Source organism: Grammomys surdaster, unplaced genomic scaffold (genome assembly GCF_004785775.1).
Source record: "Grammomys surdaster isolate TR1022 unplaced genomic scaffold, NIH_TR_1.0 1164, whole genome shotgun sequence".
NCBI classification, from domain to species: Eukaryota; Metazoa; Chordata; class Mammalia; order Rodentia; family Muridae; genus Grammomys; species Grammomys surdaster.
In genome coordinates this window covers 4,723,123-4,735,948 of record NW_021605583.1, presented here as the reverse complement: position 1 = coordinate 4,735,948, position 12,826 = coordinate 4,723,123, and the positions used below count along the sequence as shown (strand labels likewise).

Below are 12,826 nucleotides of genomic sequence, written 5' to 3'. Positions count from 1 at the left end.
CTGCAGACTACCTGGTGGTTCCACTGACTACATCCCCAGGTCAGGCTCTGCAGACTACCTGGTGGTTCCACTGACTACATCCCCAGGTCAGGCTCTGCAGACTACCTGGTGGTTCTTCATCTCTTCTTCTCTCCTCTGCTGAAGCTGCTTTAACTGCACTTGGAGCTGACTCTCCACCTGCCTCTGCTTGTCCAGGACTTCTTGGTAACGTTCCTTCAACAGAGTTCTCTCTGTCATCATTTTGTCCTATTGAGAACAACAAAAGTTTTATTCCCAATTTAGCCAGGAAACCGTCAGCAGTTTTTGTTTTGAGAAGTGTCTTAGACAGCTCAGTAGCATCCGTCTTATTATGCTGCCAAAGATAGTCTTGAACTTCTGACCTCACCTGCATTGCCCATGTACAGCAACTACAGGTATGGATCACACCTAGTTTACACTGTAGGAATTGAACCCAGGGCTTCCTGCATGGACGGGCAAACTGTACCCTCAATCTATAGCTAAGATGTGGCTGCACTGTCCGATAAAATAGCTACTAGCTGCATGTGGCTATGTAACTTGAAGTTAATCAAATAGGATAAAACAGAAACACCAGGCCCTCAGGGGCCTAGCCACATTTCAAGGACTCAAAGGCCACCTGTGACTGGTGGCCACCATACCAGAGAGCCGAGACTGAGCCCATTTCCATCACTGCAGAATGTACCAGTTCTCGACACCGTGCTAAAGCAGGGTTAGCAACCCATAGCATGTGGGCCAAATGCAGCCTCTGGCGCATGACCCTTTACCAAAAAATGCTTGCCGATCTTTGAGAAAAAGAGGAAAGGGACATTTTGTTATCTGATAGGAGCAAGACAGTGAGGAAGTAAAGAACAAAGCTGGATACCCACTCACAGGATCACTGAGTTCGAAGCTAGCCCAAACCACAGTTTGTTTTATTTAAAACACATACACACACACCCCACACATATATACATACTCAGATAATTAAAAAATAAAAATTTGAGCAGGGCAGTGGTGGGGCACGCCTTTAATCCCAGCACTCAGGAGGCAGAGGCAGGTTCTCTGAGTTTAAGGCCAGCCTGTTCTACAATATGAGTCCAGGACAGCCAGAGCTACACAGAGAAACCCTATCTCGAAGAACAAACAAACAAATCAAAAAGCCTTTAAATTAAATAATTAACTAGTTAGTTAATTAACATTTGTGGCTCGGTGGTTAAGAATACTTACTACTCTTGCATAGGACACCAGTGTGGCCCCCAGCACCCACATAATCACTCATAATTATTAACTCTAGTTCTGAGGGATCTAATGTCTTCTTCTGCCCTCTTCAGGTACCAGGCACACACACAGTGCGCTTACATATATGCAAGCAAAACACTCATACAGTAAAATAAACCTAAAAAAATCTTTAAAAAGCTGAAACGAGAACCAGTGCCACAAAGTTGCCCTCTGGCTTCTACATACATGCTGTGACACATGTGGACTGTACCTACACACATATCACACACATGGTCACATACACTGATAGCAAATAAAATTAAAACATGCTTTTACAAAAGCGTTTTTGATCTATCCCTGGTATTTTGTGATAGAGCTGCATCCTTTATTTTTAATTTTTAATTTTTATTTATTTTTTTTTTAAGACAGAAGCTCTCTACACATCCCTGGCTGTTTTAAAACTCGCTATGTAGACTAGGCTCTTTTAACTTGTCTGTCTGTGAGTGTGTATGTGTGTGTGCACACATGCGTTTGTATATACAAGTGCAATATTCCTGGAGAGAGCTGTCCGATATGGGTGCTGGGAACTGTCCTCAGATCCTCTGGAGGAGCAGTACATTCTCTTAATCACTGAGCCCAAGAAGGCTAGAGATGCTGGATCCCCTGGAAATGGAGTTACCACAGCCATGAGGCATGGCGTGTGAGTGCTGGGACTAAACTCAGGCCCTTTAGAAGAGCAGTGGGCCGGTACTTTGATTGCCAAGCTGTCTTTGCAACCCAGTCCTCCCCTTCTTCCCCAAGCTCTGGGGACGGAACTCCGCCCATCAGGCATGAGTGACAAGCACTTTCACTCACTAAGTCACCTCACTGGGACAAGGGAGCTATTTTAAGAAATGAATACCCTCCACCTAAAAATTTAATTGTCTTGTTTTTGTTTTGTTCTGTTTTTTTACGATATGGCCTTTGCAACCAGGCTGATCTGGAACTCAGACTGCAGCAAAGGCTGAACTTAAACTTCTGATCCTCCTACTTCAACTTTCCAAGCATTTAGAAAGTTCTGTTGCCACCCTTGTTCAGTAATCATGCCTTTTTTTTTCTATAAAACTAAACAAACAAGCACATAACTATCATGGCAAGATCCTTTCTCAGAAAACAGATGTGGGTGGGAATTAGTTCAGCTGGTGAAGTGCATGACTGCCTTGCACAAAGCCTGGCCTCAATCCCCAGTACTGCAGAAAAGCAAACCTGAGCTCCACACCTAGAGAAGCCCTGGCATTCAGAGGAGAGGCAGAAGGACTGTTTGAGGCGAGCCTAAGCCTTGAGACCTTTTCTTCAAAATAAAAATAAATACAACTCCTCAGTGCCACTCAGTCTGGTGGCACTCACCTGTAACCTCCCAACCTGTAACTTGGGAGGCTGAAGTGGTAGTAGGATTATAGCCTCAAAGCTAGCCTGGTCTACATAGTGAGACTTCATTTAAACAACAACAAACCAACCAACTACCAAGGGACAGTAAAGAATATATCTAAGTAAGCAATGCAGACGAAAAGGAACTGCGAAGCGACAAAAGCATGACACTGTAACACGATTAGTGAGTTAAGCTTAACAAACAGTCTATAACGTAAAACCCAACGGTTCAAAGCCAGTATACTGTAACTACTTATAATCTACCCAAAATATTTTATTTGGTTTGCAGAGCTAGCTTTTTGAGACAGCATCTCATGTATCCAGGCTGGCCTCAAACGTACTACATAACTAAGGCTGGCCTTGAACTCCCGGTCTTCTTGCCTCTATCTCCTAAGTGCGAAGACTATAGGTATGTACCACCATACCCATGGGGGATCAGCTTTTAAAACAAAAACCAGTGGGGCCAGGCTTGATGCCTTTTAATCCCAGAACTTGTTAGGCAGAAGCAGGGGGAATCTCTTCAAGTTCAGGGCCAGCCTGGTCTATATAGTGAGTTCAAGGTTAGCCAGACTTACACAGTAAGACCCTAACTCAAAAATTATTAAATGAATAAAATTTAATTTTAAAAAACTTGATGAAAATGGAGCCTATCAGGATAAAAGTAACCAAGCTAAGAGGGGCTCATAATAAAAGAATACTGCTAAAACATGGAGATGCTTCATCTGCAAAGGGTTAAGCTTGAATGTTAAGAATGACCACCTTTAACCACAACCCTAGGGAGGCAGAGGCAGGCCAATCTATGTGAGCGTGAGGCCAGCCTGGCCTAAAACAGTGAGTTCCAGGTATATCAAAACTACACAGTGAGACTCTATTTCAAAAACAAAACAAAATATCTTATATTAAAAATTTCACAGCACTTGGAAGGTGAGGGCAAGAATATAAGGAGCTAAAGGTCCCCCTCCTACATTGTGAATTCAAGGCCAGCCTAGGCTACAGGAAACCCTGTTTCATGCAAAGCAGAAGACCCATGTGGAGGCTCACTCCTGTCATTACAGCCATGCCATGGAGGACTTCTGTGAGTTCAAGACTGGCCTGGCAACAGAACGAGACCTTTGTCAAACACAGAGAGTATGGACAAGATGGTGCAAACTTCCAAGCCCAGGATTCAGGAGGCAACACTCAAGGTCTGAGGCAAGCCAGAGATACATCATTTGAAAGCCTACCTCAAAATAAAGAACTGAAAACAAAAAACAGAGCATTAGGACGTAGATAGTAGTAAACAGAAAACAGGCTGGGCGGTGGTGGCGCACGCCTTTAATCCCAGCACTTGGGAGGCAGAGGCAGGCGGATTTCTGAGTTCGAGGCCAGCCTGGTCTACAGAGTCAGTTCCAGGACAGCCAGGGCTACACAGAGAAACCCTGTCTCGAAAAAAACAAGAACAAAAAACAAAAAACAAAACAAAACAAAAAAAAACAACAACAACAAAAAAACAGAAAGAAAACAGGCTGCATCCCTAAATGGAAAGGAGAGGTGGCAAGAACTCCAGAGATCCTATCTTCCTTTCAGAGCAGGACTGGCATAAGAGAGATTGCTAAAATGTATCAGACTAGGCGAGGCAGTCCAATCCCACTGTCAGGGATTTTATGGAGATTTGCGCTTTCCCTAGCCTAGATGACAATGCTTCTATATCCTGTACTCCAACAGCTTTATGTGACAATGACATTTAAGCACACACTTACCAGATTCTTTTCAATATCCTGGTCTGTGTTTACTTCTGAATCTGTGGTCTTAAAGTCAGTCTACAAAAAGAAGGAACAATCGTATTCAGGACTTTAAGTCACTTTAACACAAATAGAGTTATTCGTCTAGAAACCTGCAACAAAGAGCAAAGCAGCAACAGAGTGCTTGCAGATACTGCCATCTCTGAGGCAGTCTTTATTTACCCCACAAAACAGTCCACCATATGCCTGAGAGAAAGCAGCCTATGTACCCATAGTCCTTCCTACAACAAAGCACTCAGGCACCAGAAAGCAGCATTCATTTACTTGTTAAGATGCAGCCTAGACAAGCAACAGAGCAGAGTTGCAAAGTATGGATGCTAGCTGGGTCGGGGGTGCTCGCCTTTGTTCCCAGCACTCAGGAGGCAGAAGCAGGCAGTCTGAGAATCTGAGGTCAGTCTGGTCTACATACTGAGTTTCATGACAGCTAGGGCTACACAGAGCAACCCTGGCTTGAGAAATAAAAAACTGAGAGGAAAGAATGGAAAGGATAAACACTAAGGATCTACAGCAATCGAGTTTTCACCAAAGAGGTTACAGAGGGCGTGGTAATTCCTGCATGCTATACAACTACACACTGCCTTTCTTGTTTCTGCAACGCAGAATGAAGCCATGACATGACACTTCTGCAAACTGTGTGATGACTACTAGCAAAACATGACACCTTGCAGTTCTCCTCCCCTCCCCTCCCCCAATTCTGTTTTAGTAGTAGAAACGTGATACTTGACCTGCACAGCAATGTTCTGAGAGAGCTTCAAGGACGAGCTATCCCGATCATCATCCTGATCCACTCTGACTCCTTCAAGCCCATTTGTGGGCGGTACTACAGGTCGGAAGTCCAAGCCTGTATCCCTGCTACCTTCCTTTAGGATGGAGGCTGCTGGACATTTCTCTTCAGAGCAATTCCTGGAGGCAAGTTGTTTTGACTGGCACCCTGCCTTAAGAGACCGAGTGACTGGAAGGAGGCTCTCCTGGAGGCTCGTGTCCCCCTCCTCTCCTGCTGGGTTGGTCAAGTCTTTCACATCAGACTGAGACCCATTGCCAGAAAGACAAAGGGCCGTGGCTACCAAGTTTTCTCCTAAGACTTCCTCGTGCGCTGCTGTAGTGTCACCCACTGATGAACCAGGATCCTGCTCTGGATGTTCCAAATGGGCATCTCTGTTACTCTCCTTGGTTAACATTTGGCTACTTACACTCGGCGGAGACGAGTTCTTCTGCTTCTGGGCAGAGTCTTTGGGGCTATCCAAAAAAAAAAAAAAAAATTTCTGGGATGAGGTTGTAGCTCAGTGGTACATCACCTGACTAGCATGCCTCAGACCCAGGATTCTGTTACTAGCACCACAAAAGAAGGAATTCTTCAATCAACTTTTGAAAGATGAAATATGATACTGTTTTGAAGTCCTGGGGATCAAACTCGTGCTGGACAGTGCTCTACTAATGAGCCCCATCCCCCAACACAGCCACGAGAACAAAACTAGATGCTATAGGCCTTCTCCACAATCATAACAAACTTCTTTCTATCCAACAATTTCTAGGTATTCCAACATGGTAGGTGAGACCCCGAGAAAGTTCTGGGAGTGGCTAATAGTAAATGCTTAAAAACAAGTGACCCTCAAGATCTAAAAATAAACACCTGATGCCAACAGCTCTTGTGAATAGGAAAAAACAGCACAATGCTAGTTACAGTAGTTACATATACTAACTTATGCCTATTTTCATAAATATCTAGATTTGTTTGTTTGAGATAGGGCCTCACTGACTGGTCTTGAACTCAAAGAAATCTACCTGCCTCTAGCGCCAAGTGCTGGGATTAAAGGTGTCACCATCACACCTGGCAAAACCTTGTTTTTATTCCAACTTCATGTTCCACAAAATAATTTTACTAGTAAAGTAAGGTAGCTTATTGGGTAAGTATTTGCTGTGCAAGCCCTAATGATTTGAATTAAGTCCCTGCCCTGTAACCCACAGTGGAAAAAGAAACTCCTAAACGTTGTCCTTGGCTTACACACACACACACACACACACACACACACACACACACACACACTTACTTGAACTAAAAATAATAACTGTTCTTTAAATGCATCACATAGATCTTTGAACAAAACCACTATTTGACTTAACATTTTGACAGAGTATAACCTCAAGTAATTTAGAGTCAGATTTCACTTTTATTTCTTTGTGTTAGCATCTTGATACGTAGTCCTGGCTGAAAATGGCATTCACATGTAGCCTAGACCAGCCTCGAAACCATGGCAACCACGCTGCACCAGCATCCACGTGCTGGGGATTCTGGACATAAGCCACTATATTCAGCTTTGAAGGTAAAATTTTGAATTCATAACTGAAGTTGCCAATGGAAATTTTATTCCATATAGCAAACAAATATATATTTAACATCAGGGATGGGAATTTTGTCATTTGTCAAAGATAATGTTTAATTTCGCTTTCACCCCTAGGTCTAGGGAATGAACACTTGCACAGGCTGGGCACACACTGTTTACTAAGCCAGAACCAGTGTACTACTTGTTTTTGCTTGTCTTCTTCTTTTTTTTTCTTCTTTGAGAAAAGGTCTCACGGTGTAGCCCTGACTGGCCTGGCACTCATATTTAATAGATCAGACAGGTCTTGAACTCTTAGAAACCCATCTCCCTGTGCCTCCTGAGTGCTAACGTTAAAGGCAGGGACTCTCACAATTGGCCAATTCAGCACTTTTTCAAGGGAACCTTAAAGCATACTTAGAATGACATCTAACATTCAGAGCCAGTCTTTCGCTCACAAGTTAAGTCTATGTCATATTAGGGGCTAGAAAGATGGCTGAGTGATTAAGAACACTGGCTGCTCTTCAAGAGGACATGGGTTCAATTCCTAGCACCCTACGGCAGCTTAGAGCTGTCCTAACTCTAGTTCTAGTTTAACACCCTTACACAGACATACAGGTAAGCAAAATGCCAATGTACATCAAGGAAACAAATAGCTGAGCACGGTGACACTTGCCTTTAATCCCAGTGGACTCAGGAGGCAGAGGCAGGAGGATCTCTGTGAGTTTCAGGACAGCCTGGTCTACAGAGTAAGTTGCAGGACAGCCAGGACTACAGAGAGAAACCCTGTCTCAAAAAAATTCAAAAAATTAATAAATAAAAAATGTAAAGGTCTATATCAAATGTCTTTGCTGTCTTCCCTCCCCTGCTGCAGTGTGTACAACAGAGTCTGTCAGCTCACCCTTCACTTGGCCCAGGCCAGCACCGACACAGGCTTCAGATGAAGGGGTCTTCCCTCAGGACCACTGACTATCTGTGCTATAGAAATCTTTACAAACACACTCAGTCAGTTAGTTAGTTATTTTTTCCTAAGACAGATTTCTCTGTGTAGCCCAGGCTGTCCTAGAACTCACTCTGTAGACCAGGCTGGCCTCAAATTCACAGATCCACCTGCCTCTGACTCCCAAGTGCTGGGATTAAAGGCGTACACCACCACAGCCTGGCTAATTTCTATTTACATTTTTAGTGGGCCAGTAAGTTTAATTAGAGTTAATACAGGCATGGATGAAGGGTTATTTACAGGAGGAGAAAGGCCACTAAAACAAAATGTCTTTGCCTCCCCCAGCAAACATCCAGTGATTCTTCTTGAATGCCAACTGTGGAATGGGGAAAGGGAACTTAATTATAAACCTGGTCAAATACAATACCCAGGCTTAAATATAAACTCTACAATGTACTAGCCTCTAGACAAGTTATTCCATTTCTAAAGTAGAAATAGTACTGTCCACCTAACATAGAGATCACTCAATAACCTGCTGTTAGCTGCTTAAGTCAGACTTAATGAGTTCAAGTCCTGACTCCAACACAGTTTTGTAACTCTGGGCAAATCACCAGCCTCTCTGAGTCTGTTTCCTCACTTGTTATAGGAATATTAACCCCTGGGACTTGCATGAGGGTTGAATGTGTTAATGTGCACATAGCTGTTGGTACAGTGTTACCTATTATATTAGGTCCCAGGCAATTTAGTTCAATATTGCACATAACAATGTATTAGTCAGGCTTAAGAGGCAAAGTTAGATCATTACAACTCCTGCTCTCAAGACTTTGGAGGGAAAAGCTAAGTGTGATGTCCCACACACTTGGGAGGTGAAGACAGAAAGATTGGCCTTGGCTACATAGTGAGTTTGAGGCCAGCCTGAGCTACAAGAGACTGTCTCAAAAACAAACAACAACAAAGTCTTGAAGCCAGTGAAACAGCTCAGTGTGTGAAGGCACTAGCCTACCAAGACTAATCACCACACTTAGATTCCCCTGGACCCACATGGTGGAAGAGCCAATGCTGGCAAATTTTCTTGATCTTCACATGAAAACTGTGACATGTATGTTACACACAAACACTAAATTTAAACACCTGAGAGGCAGAATTAGATGGATCTCTGTTAAGCTCAAGGTCAGCCTGGTCTACACAGTCAGCTCCAGGTCAACCAGAACTACATAGTGAGACCCTGTCTCAAGAAGAAAAAATAAATTAAATAACTAATATAATAAAAAAAACAAATTTGGATGGAAGAAAAAAGAATAATACATCTTAAAGGCATAATATATATGAAACAGTAAGCAATAAGATATATTAACAGATATAAATATGAACAGATACACATATAATCTGTGATTATGCTTACATTGTGTACAGATACATCTACCTATATAACCATGTGTCTTGTAAGTAAGTAGATGGCTCAGTAGGTAAAGGTTTCTCGACAAAAGCCTGGTAACATGAGTTTGCCGCCTAAAACCCACATAATAGTTAAGCACCAAATCCACAAAGCTGTCCTCTTGACCTCCAAATGTACACACACCTCCCCAACCCATCACACATAATATACAATAAATAATAATTTTGTAAAGACATGAGTATAGACACACATAGTGGGTCATCCCTTTAATCCCAGTAATCAGGAAGCAGAGAGAGGTGGATTGCTCTGAGTTTGAGGTAAGCCTGGTCTACACAGTGAATTCTAGGCCAACCAGAGCTACAAAGGGTACAACTTGTCTAAAAAACGAAAGAAGAAAACGAGCAAGACACACAAAGATGGTTAAATGAACACAGAGTTGGTATAGGACAAATCAAGGAAATACATGCATTTATAATGTGTTGATACTTGTCTTAACCTAGTATGCCTTCCCAAGAATCAGTTGCCATGTAGGACACTATATAAAAATCAAGCAGTCCCTACTGTAAAAAAAAAAATAATAATAATCTGAGGGAGGGGGAAAAAACCTTAATCTGCAGAAGTGTCACTAGAGCTCCAAAGAGGAAAGAAGAGATGCTCAGAAGCCCATCCCAAAAGCCCCTTACTCAAAGAAGCTTTCTCCTCAAGAGTCTGCACATTACCTTAGGCCATCTGGGAGAGACTCGTCTGACTTGGAAGCACACAAAGCAGAAGATTCCGAAGAACCCGGGGCACCAGCCCCAAGGCCAGCTACCTCAGAGGCCGCCATCTGCACTCTGGACATTCAGAAACAAATGAAAAGACACAAGTTACAAAGCTAAAAGCTTTCCTCTACACAATGCTCACTGTGTCAGCTCCTCCAAACACCTAAGAAAGAGTATTCTGCAGGAGGGTAATAAAAAAAAGCCATTTCCTGCCCTAAGTCCCAGTCAGCAAGAGCCCTCAGGAGCTGTCATACATACGTAAATATCAGGAGTCTAAGCAAAGATTTTACTTTTGTTCTTGAGAGAAATGCAGTCATTTCAAACAGATGATAATCTGATCAGATTGTTCCAAATGGTCCATACACCTACTTTGTCTACTACCATGTATTAAAGTTGACCTTTTTAGCCCAGAATCAATACTATATTTAAATTTCTTTTGGCTGTTGCAGTCAAAGCATTCTCTATTAATTTAAGGGTTTCTGCGAGGTTGTTTCCAAGAACAAGTCATCCCGAACCATCTCTGTGGGGTGTGTCTTTTATCCTGACAGTATTCCTTTCCTACAGATTGGAATATCTGGTATCTGCCAATGCCCCACTAGCAAGTTACCATTGTGGCAAAACAGGTTACTACTTGGTTACTCCAGGAGAAAACGGAGATGCTGAAAAACATGGCAACTCAAGTCAGGGAACCCAAGAAGACGTTTTTTTACATTTTTATTTTTAAGAGCATCTTTGTTTTTTTTCTGCTGCAAAATAAACTCCGCCTTCTATGGTGAGAAGAAAAGCCCGATGGTGAAGGTAGGATTAGTAGCCATTCCTGCTTTTATTTTGACAGCATCACATGAATACCTCTGAACCCAGAAGAATGCACAAGAACAGATACCGAGTCAGGCTGAATCAATAGTCAGGCTCAGTGCCTCAGTCTCCTCTCATAATAAAACGCTCCTGAGTGAAAACGGGCCCTGAAAACGCCATTATTGCATCTCGGATGCAAACATTCTGCCTCCGATAGGGTCGAGATCGCTGCCTCCGACAGAAAACAAGGTCTGGGTCACCGATGCCCGGTAAACGAAAACCTTAGGGCAAGGGGTCATACGTGAAACACTGCAGCTAGAACCCAAAGCGAGAGGGGTGGGGGTCGCACATCTGGCTGGAGAGTCAGTCCAGTATGCCCAAGGGAATCCCACAGCCCGGGTGATGGTCACCAGCCAGGCGGCGGCGACGCAGAAGGGGACAATGGGGGGAAGCTGCGCCCGGGTGGTCACCGCCACTCTGCACCGGGAGCTGCCGCTACGCTGGCCCCAGCGCCACCTCCACCCGATCCCCTCGGTCCCCACCGGCCGCCAGCCCCCCGGTCCCACTGCCAGGCCGGGCTCCCGCCCCCGTCCCCGCCGCCCCCTCCCCGCCCCCCGCCGCGCCCCCTGCTCCCGCCGCCCCGACCCGCGCGCCGCCCCGCACACACCTCCCGCGCCGCGCCCCCGGGGAGCAAAGCGGGGGGAGGGAAGGGACGCACCTGAGCGGGCGCAGAGGGGGAGGGGACGGCCGAGCCTGGGGGAGGGGTCGAGCGCCGGCCCGCGCGCGGCACCTCCCACTTCCGGCGGCGCGAGCGCAGGGGGGCGAGGCCGGGGCGGCGAGAGGAGCGTCCCCGCGGGGTGCGCGGCCGCCACCGACGGCGCCCTCTGGCGGCAGGCACGGGCAGTACCCCGGGGCCACCGAGCCACTGAGGGACAGCCCTGAGAGCCAGCGGAGGCCGAGGGAAGGCGGGCCAGAGAGACGGCGGCCGGATGGAGGCGAGAGCTTCTCTGAGGAGTGTATGGGGTTGAGTCAAGGCTATGGCAGTCCGACGGAGGAGAGCCGCGAGAGGTGTTTAGAGGTCGGAACCGAGACGGTCCTTACAGAGGACGCCATGAAGGACGACGGCCCTCTGACGGAGGGGGGAGGTCCTGTGGCGGAGGACACGAGGACTCGGGCCGCCGGAACTCCCACAGCCCGCACGGGCCGGTGGCAGAAGCCGTCGGCGGGCGTCGGCCGAGCGCCCGCAGCTCGGCCCCGCCGGTCAAGAGGCCGCAGGCCCGGTCGCTGATTGGCTGCGGCGCCGGGCGGAAGTGATGTTGCTGTCAGTGGCGCCTCCGGCTCCCGGGAAGCCCAGAGTTCCGCAGGGTGGCGGCTGCGGCGGCGGCGGCAGCGGCTGCAGCAACAGGAGCAACGGAGGCTGTGGGTGAGTTGGGGAGTCGATGTAGGCGGGCTGGACCTCGGATATACGGGCGGCCCTGGACTAGGGCTGGTCGGCGTCTTCGGAGGAGGTGCTGCGCCGAGGGCACCTTGGGTCCTGGCGTGGGCGACCCCAGAGGGACCCGGCCTCCGGGTCGTAGGTTCCGGACAGCATTGGTCCTAATGAGAGACAAGGCGCGTTGCACACAACAGCCGAGTCCGCGGGGACTATCAGTAAACTAACTCTTTGTACGGACCCTGGTTCCTGTGAGCGGGGTGAAGGGGCTTGAAGGACACGGTGGCTTAAGAGCACAATCCTGAACAGGAAAGGTGTCTTTCTACCCTAAGGTAGATGAGGAAGTGGGAGATCTATTTTCAGAGCGTGCTTAAGATTTCTTGCCCAGAAGCCTGAGAATTAAGTGCTGCTGTGCCCCTGGGCGACAGAAACAGGCTCGGTTTCTCTTCCAGACATCTCTGTTGGAATCTACAGAGACTGTAGGAGCCTACCTGGGTGGATGACTGCTACCAAACCAGACTCTGGATTTACTTATATGCAGACTAGGGAAGGCGCCTGGATATCTTGGGACAAATCAAAGTAGCTCAGGGGCAGGAAGAATGTAAGAGGAACTATGGCAGGGAACTTAAGGGCATGGTGGCCCACACCTGTAATAATGGCAATAAAGGGGTGGAAGCAAGAGAATCATGAGTTCTCAGCCAACCTTTATTAGATAAAGAAAGTTTGTTTAAACTGGGTGTTGGTGACACACACCTTTATAATCCCAGCACTCTGAAGGCGG

The 12,826-nt window shown here is 46.3% G+C and overlaps 2 protein-coding genes across 4 annotated transcripts in view; one reads left to right on the top strand and one right to left on the bottom strand.

Moving 5' to 3' along the window:
- Rnf214 (ring finger protein 214) overlaps window positions 1-11,903 on the bottom strand; it is a 46,578-nt gene extending 34,675 nt beyond the window's left edge. Inside the window, exons 1-5 of one of the 3 annotated variants that reach the window (XM_028783665.1) lie at window positions 11,332-11,903; window positions 9,777-9,890; window positions 5,129-5,639; window positions 4,362-4,421; window positions 106-246 (exon numbers count right to left, since the gene is read on the bottom strand). In XM_028783665.1, the coding sequence (XP_028639498.1) occupies window positions 106-246; window positions 4,362-4,421; window positions 5,129-5,639; window positions 9,777-9,883 (819 nt within the window). In that variant the 5' untranslated portion in view covers window positions 9,884-9,890; window positions 11,332-11,903. Of the gene's footprint in view, window positions 1-105; window positions 247-4,361; window positions 4,422-5,128; window positions 5,640-9,776; window positions 9,891-10,701; window positions 10,828-11,331 lie in introns of those variants that run through there. The other 2 variants (XM_028783663.1, XM_028783664.1) reach the window with 2 other exon arrangements.
- Window positions 11,904-11,920: 17 nt separating this feature from the next.
- Window positions 11,921-12,826, top strand: part of Pcsk7 (proprotein convertase subtilisin/kexin type 7) — a 24,321-nt gene continuing 23,415 nt past the window's right edge. The window contains exon 1 of the mRNA XM_028783661.1: window positions 11,921-12,036. The gene's annotated coding sequence lies outside the window, so the exon portion shown is untranslated. The remainder of the gene's footprint in view (window positions 12,037-12,826) is intronic.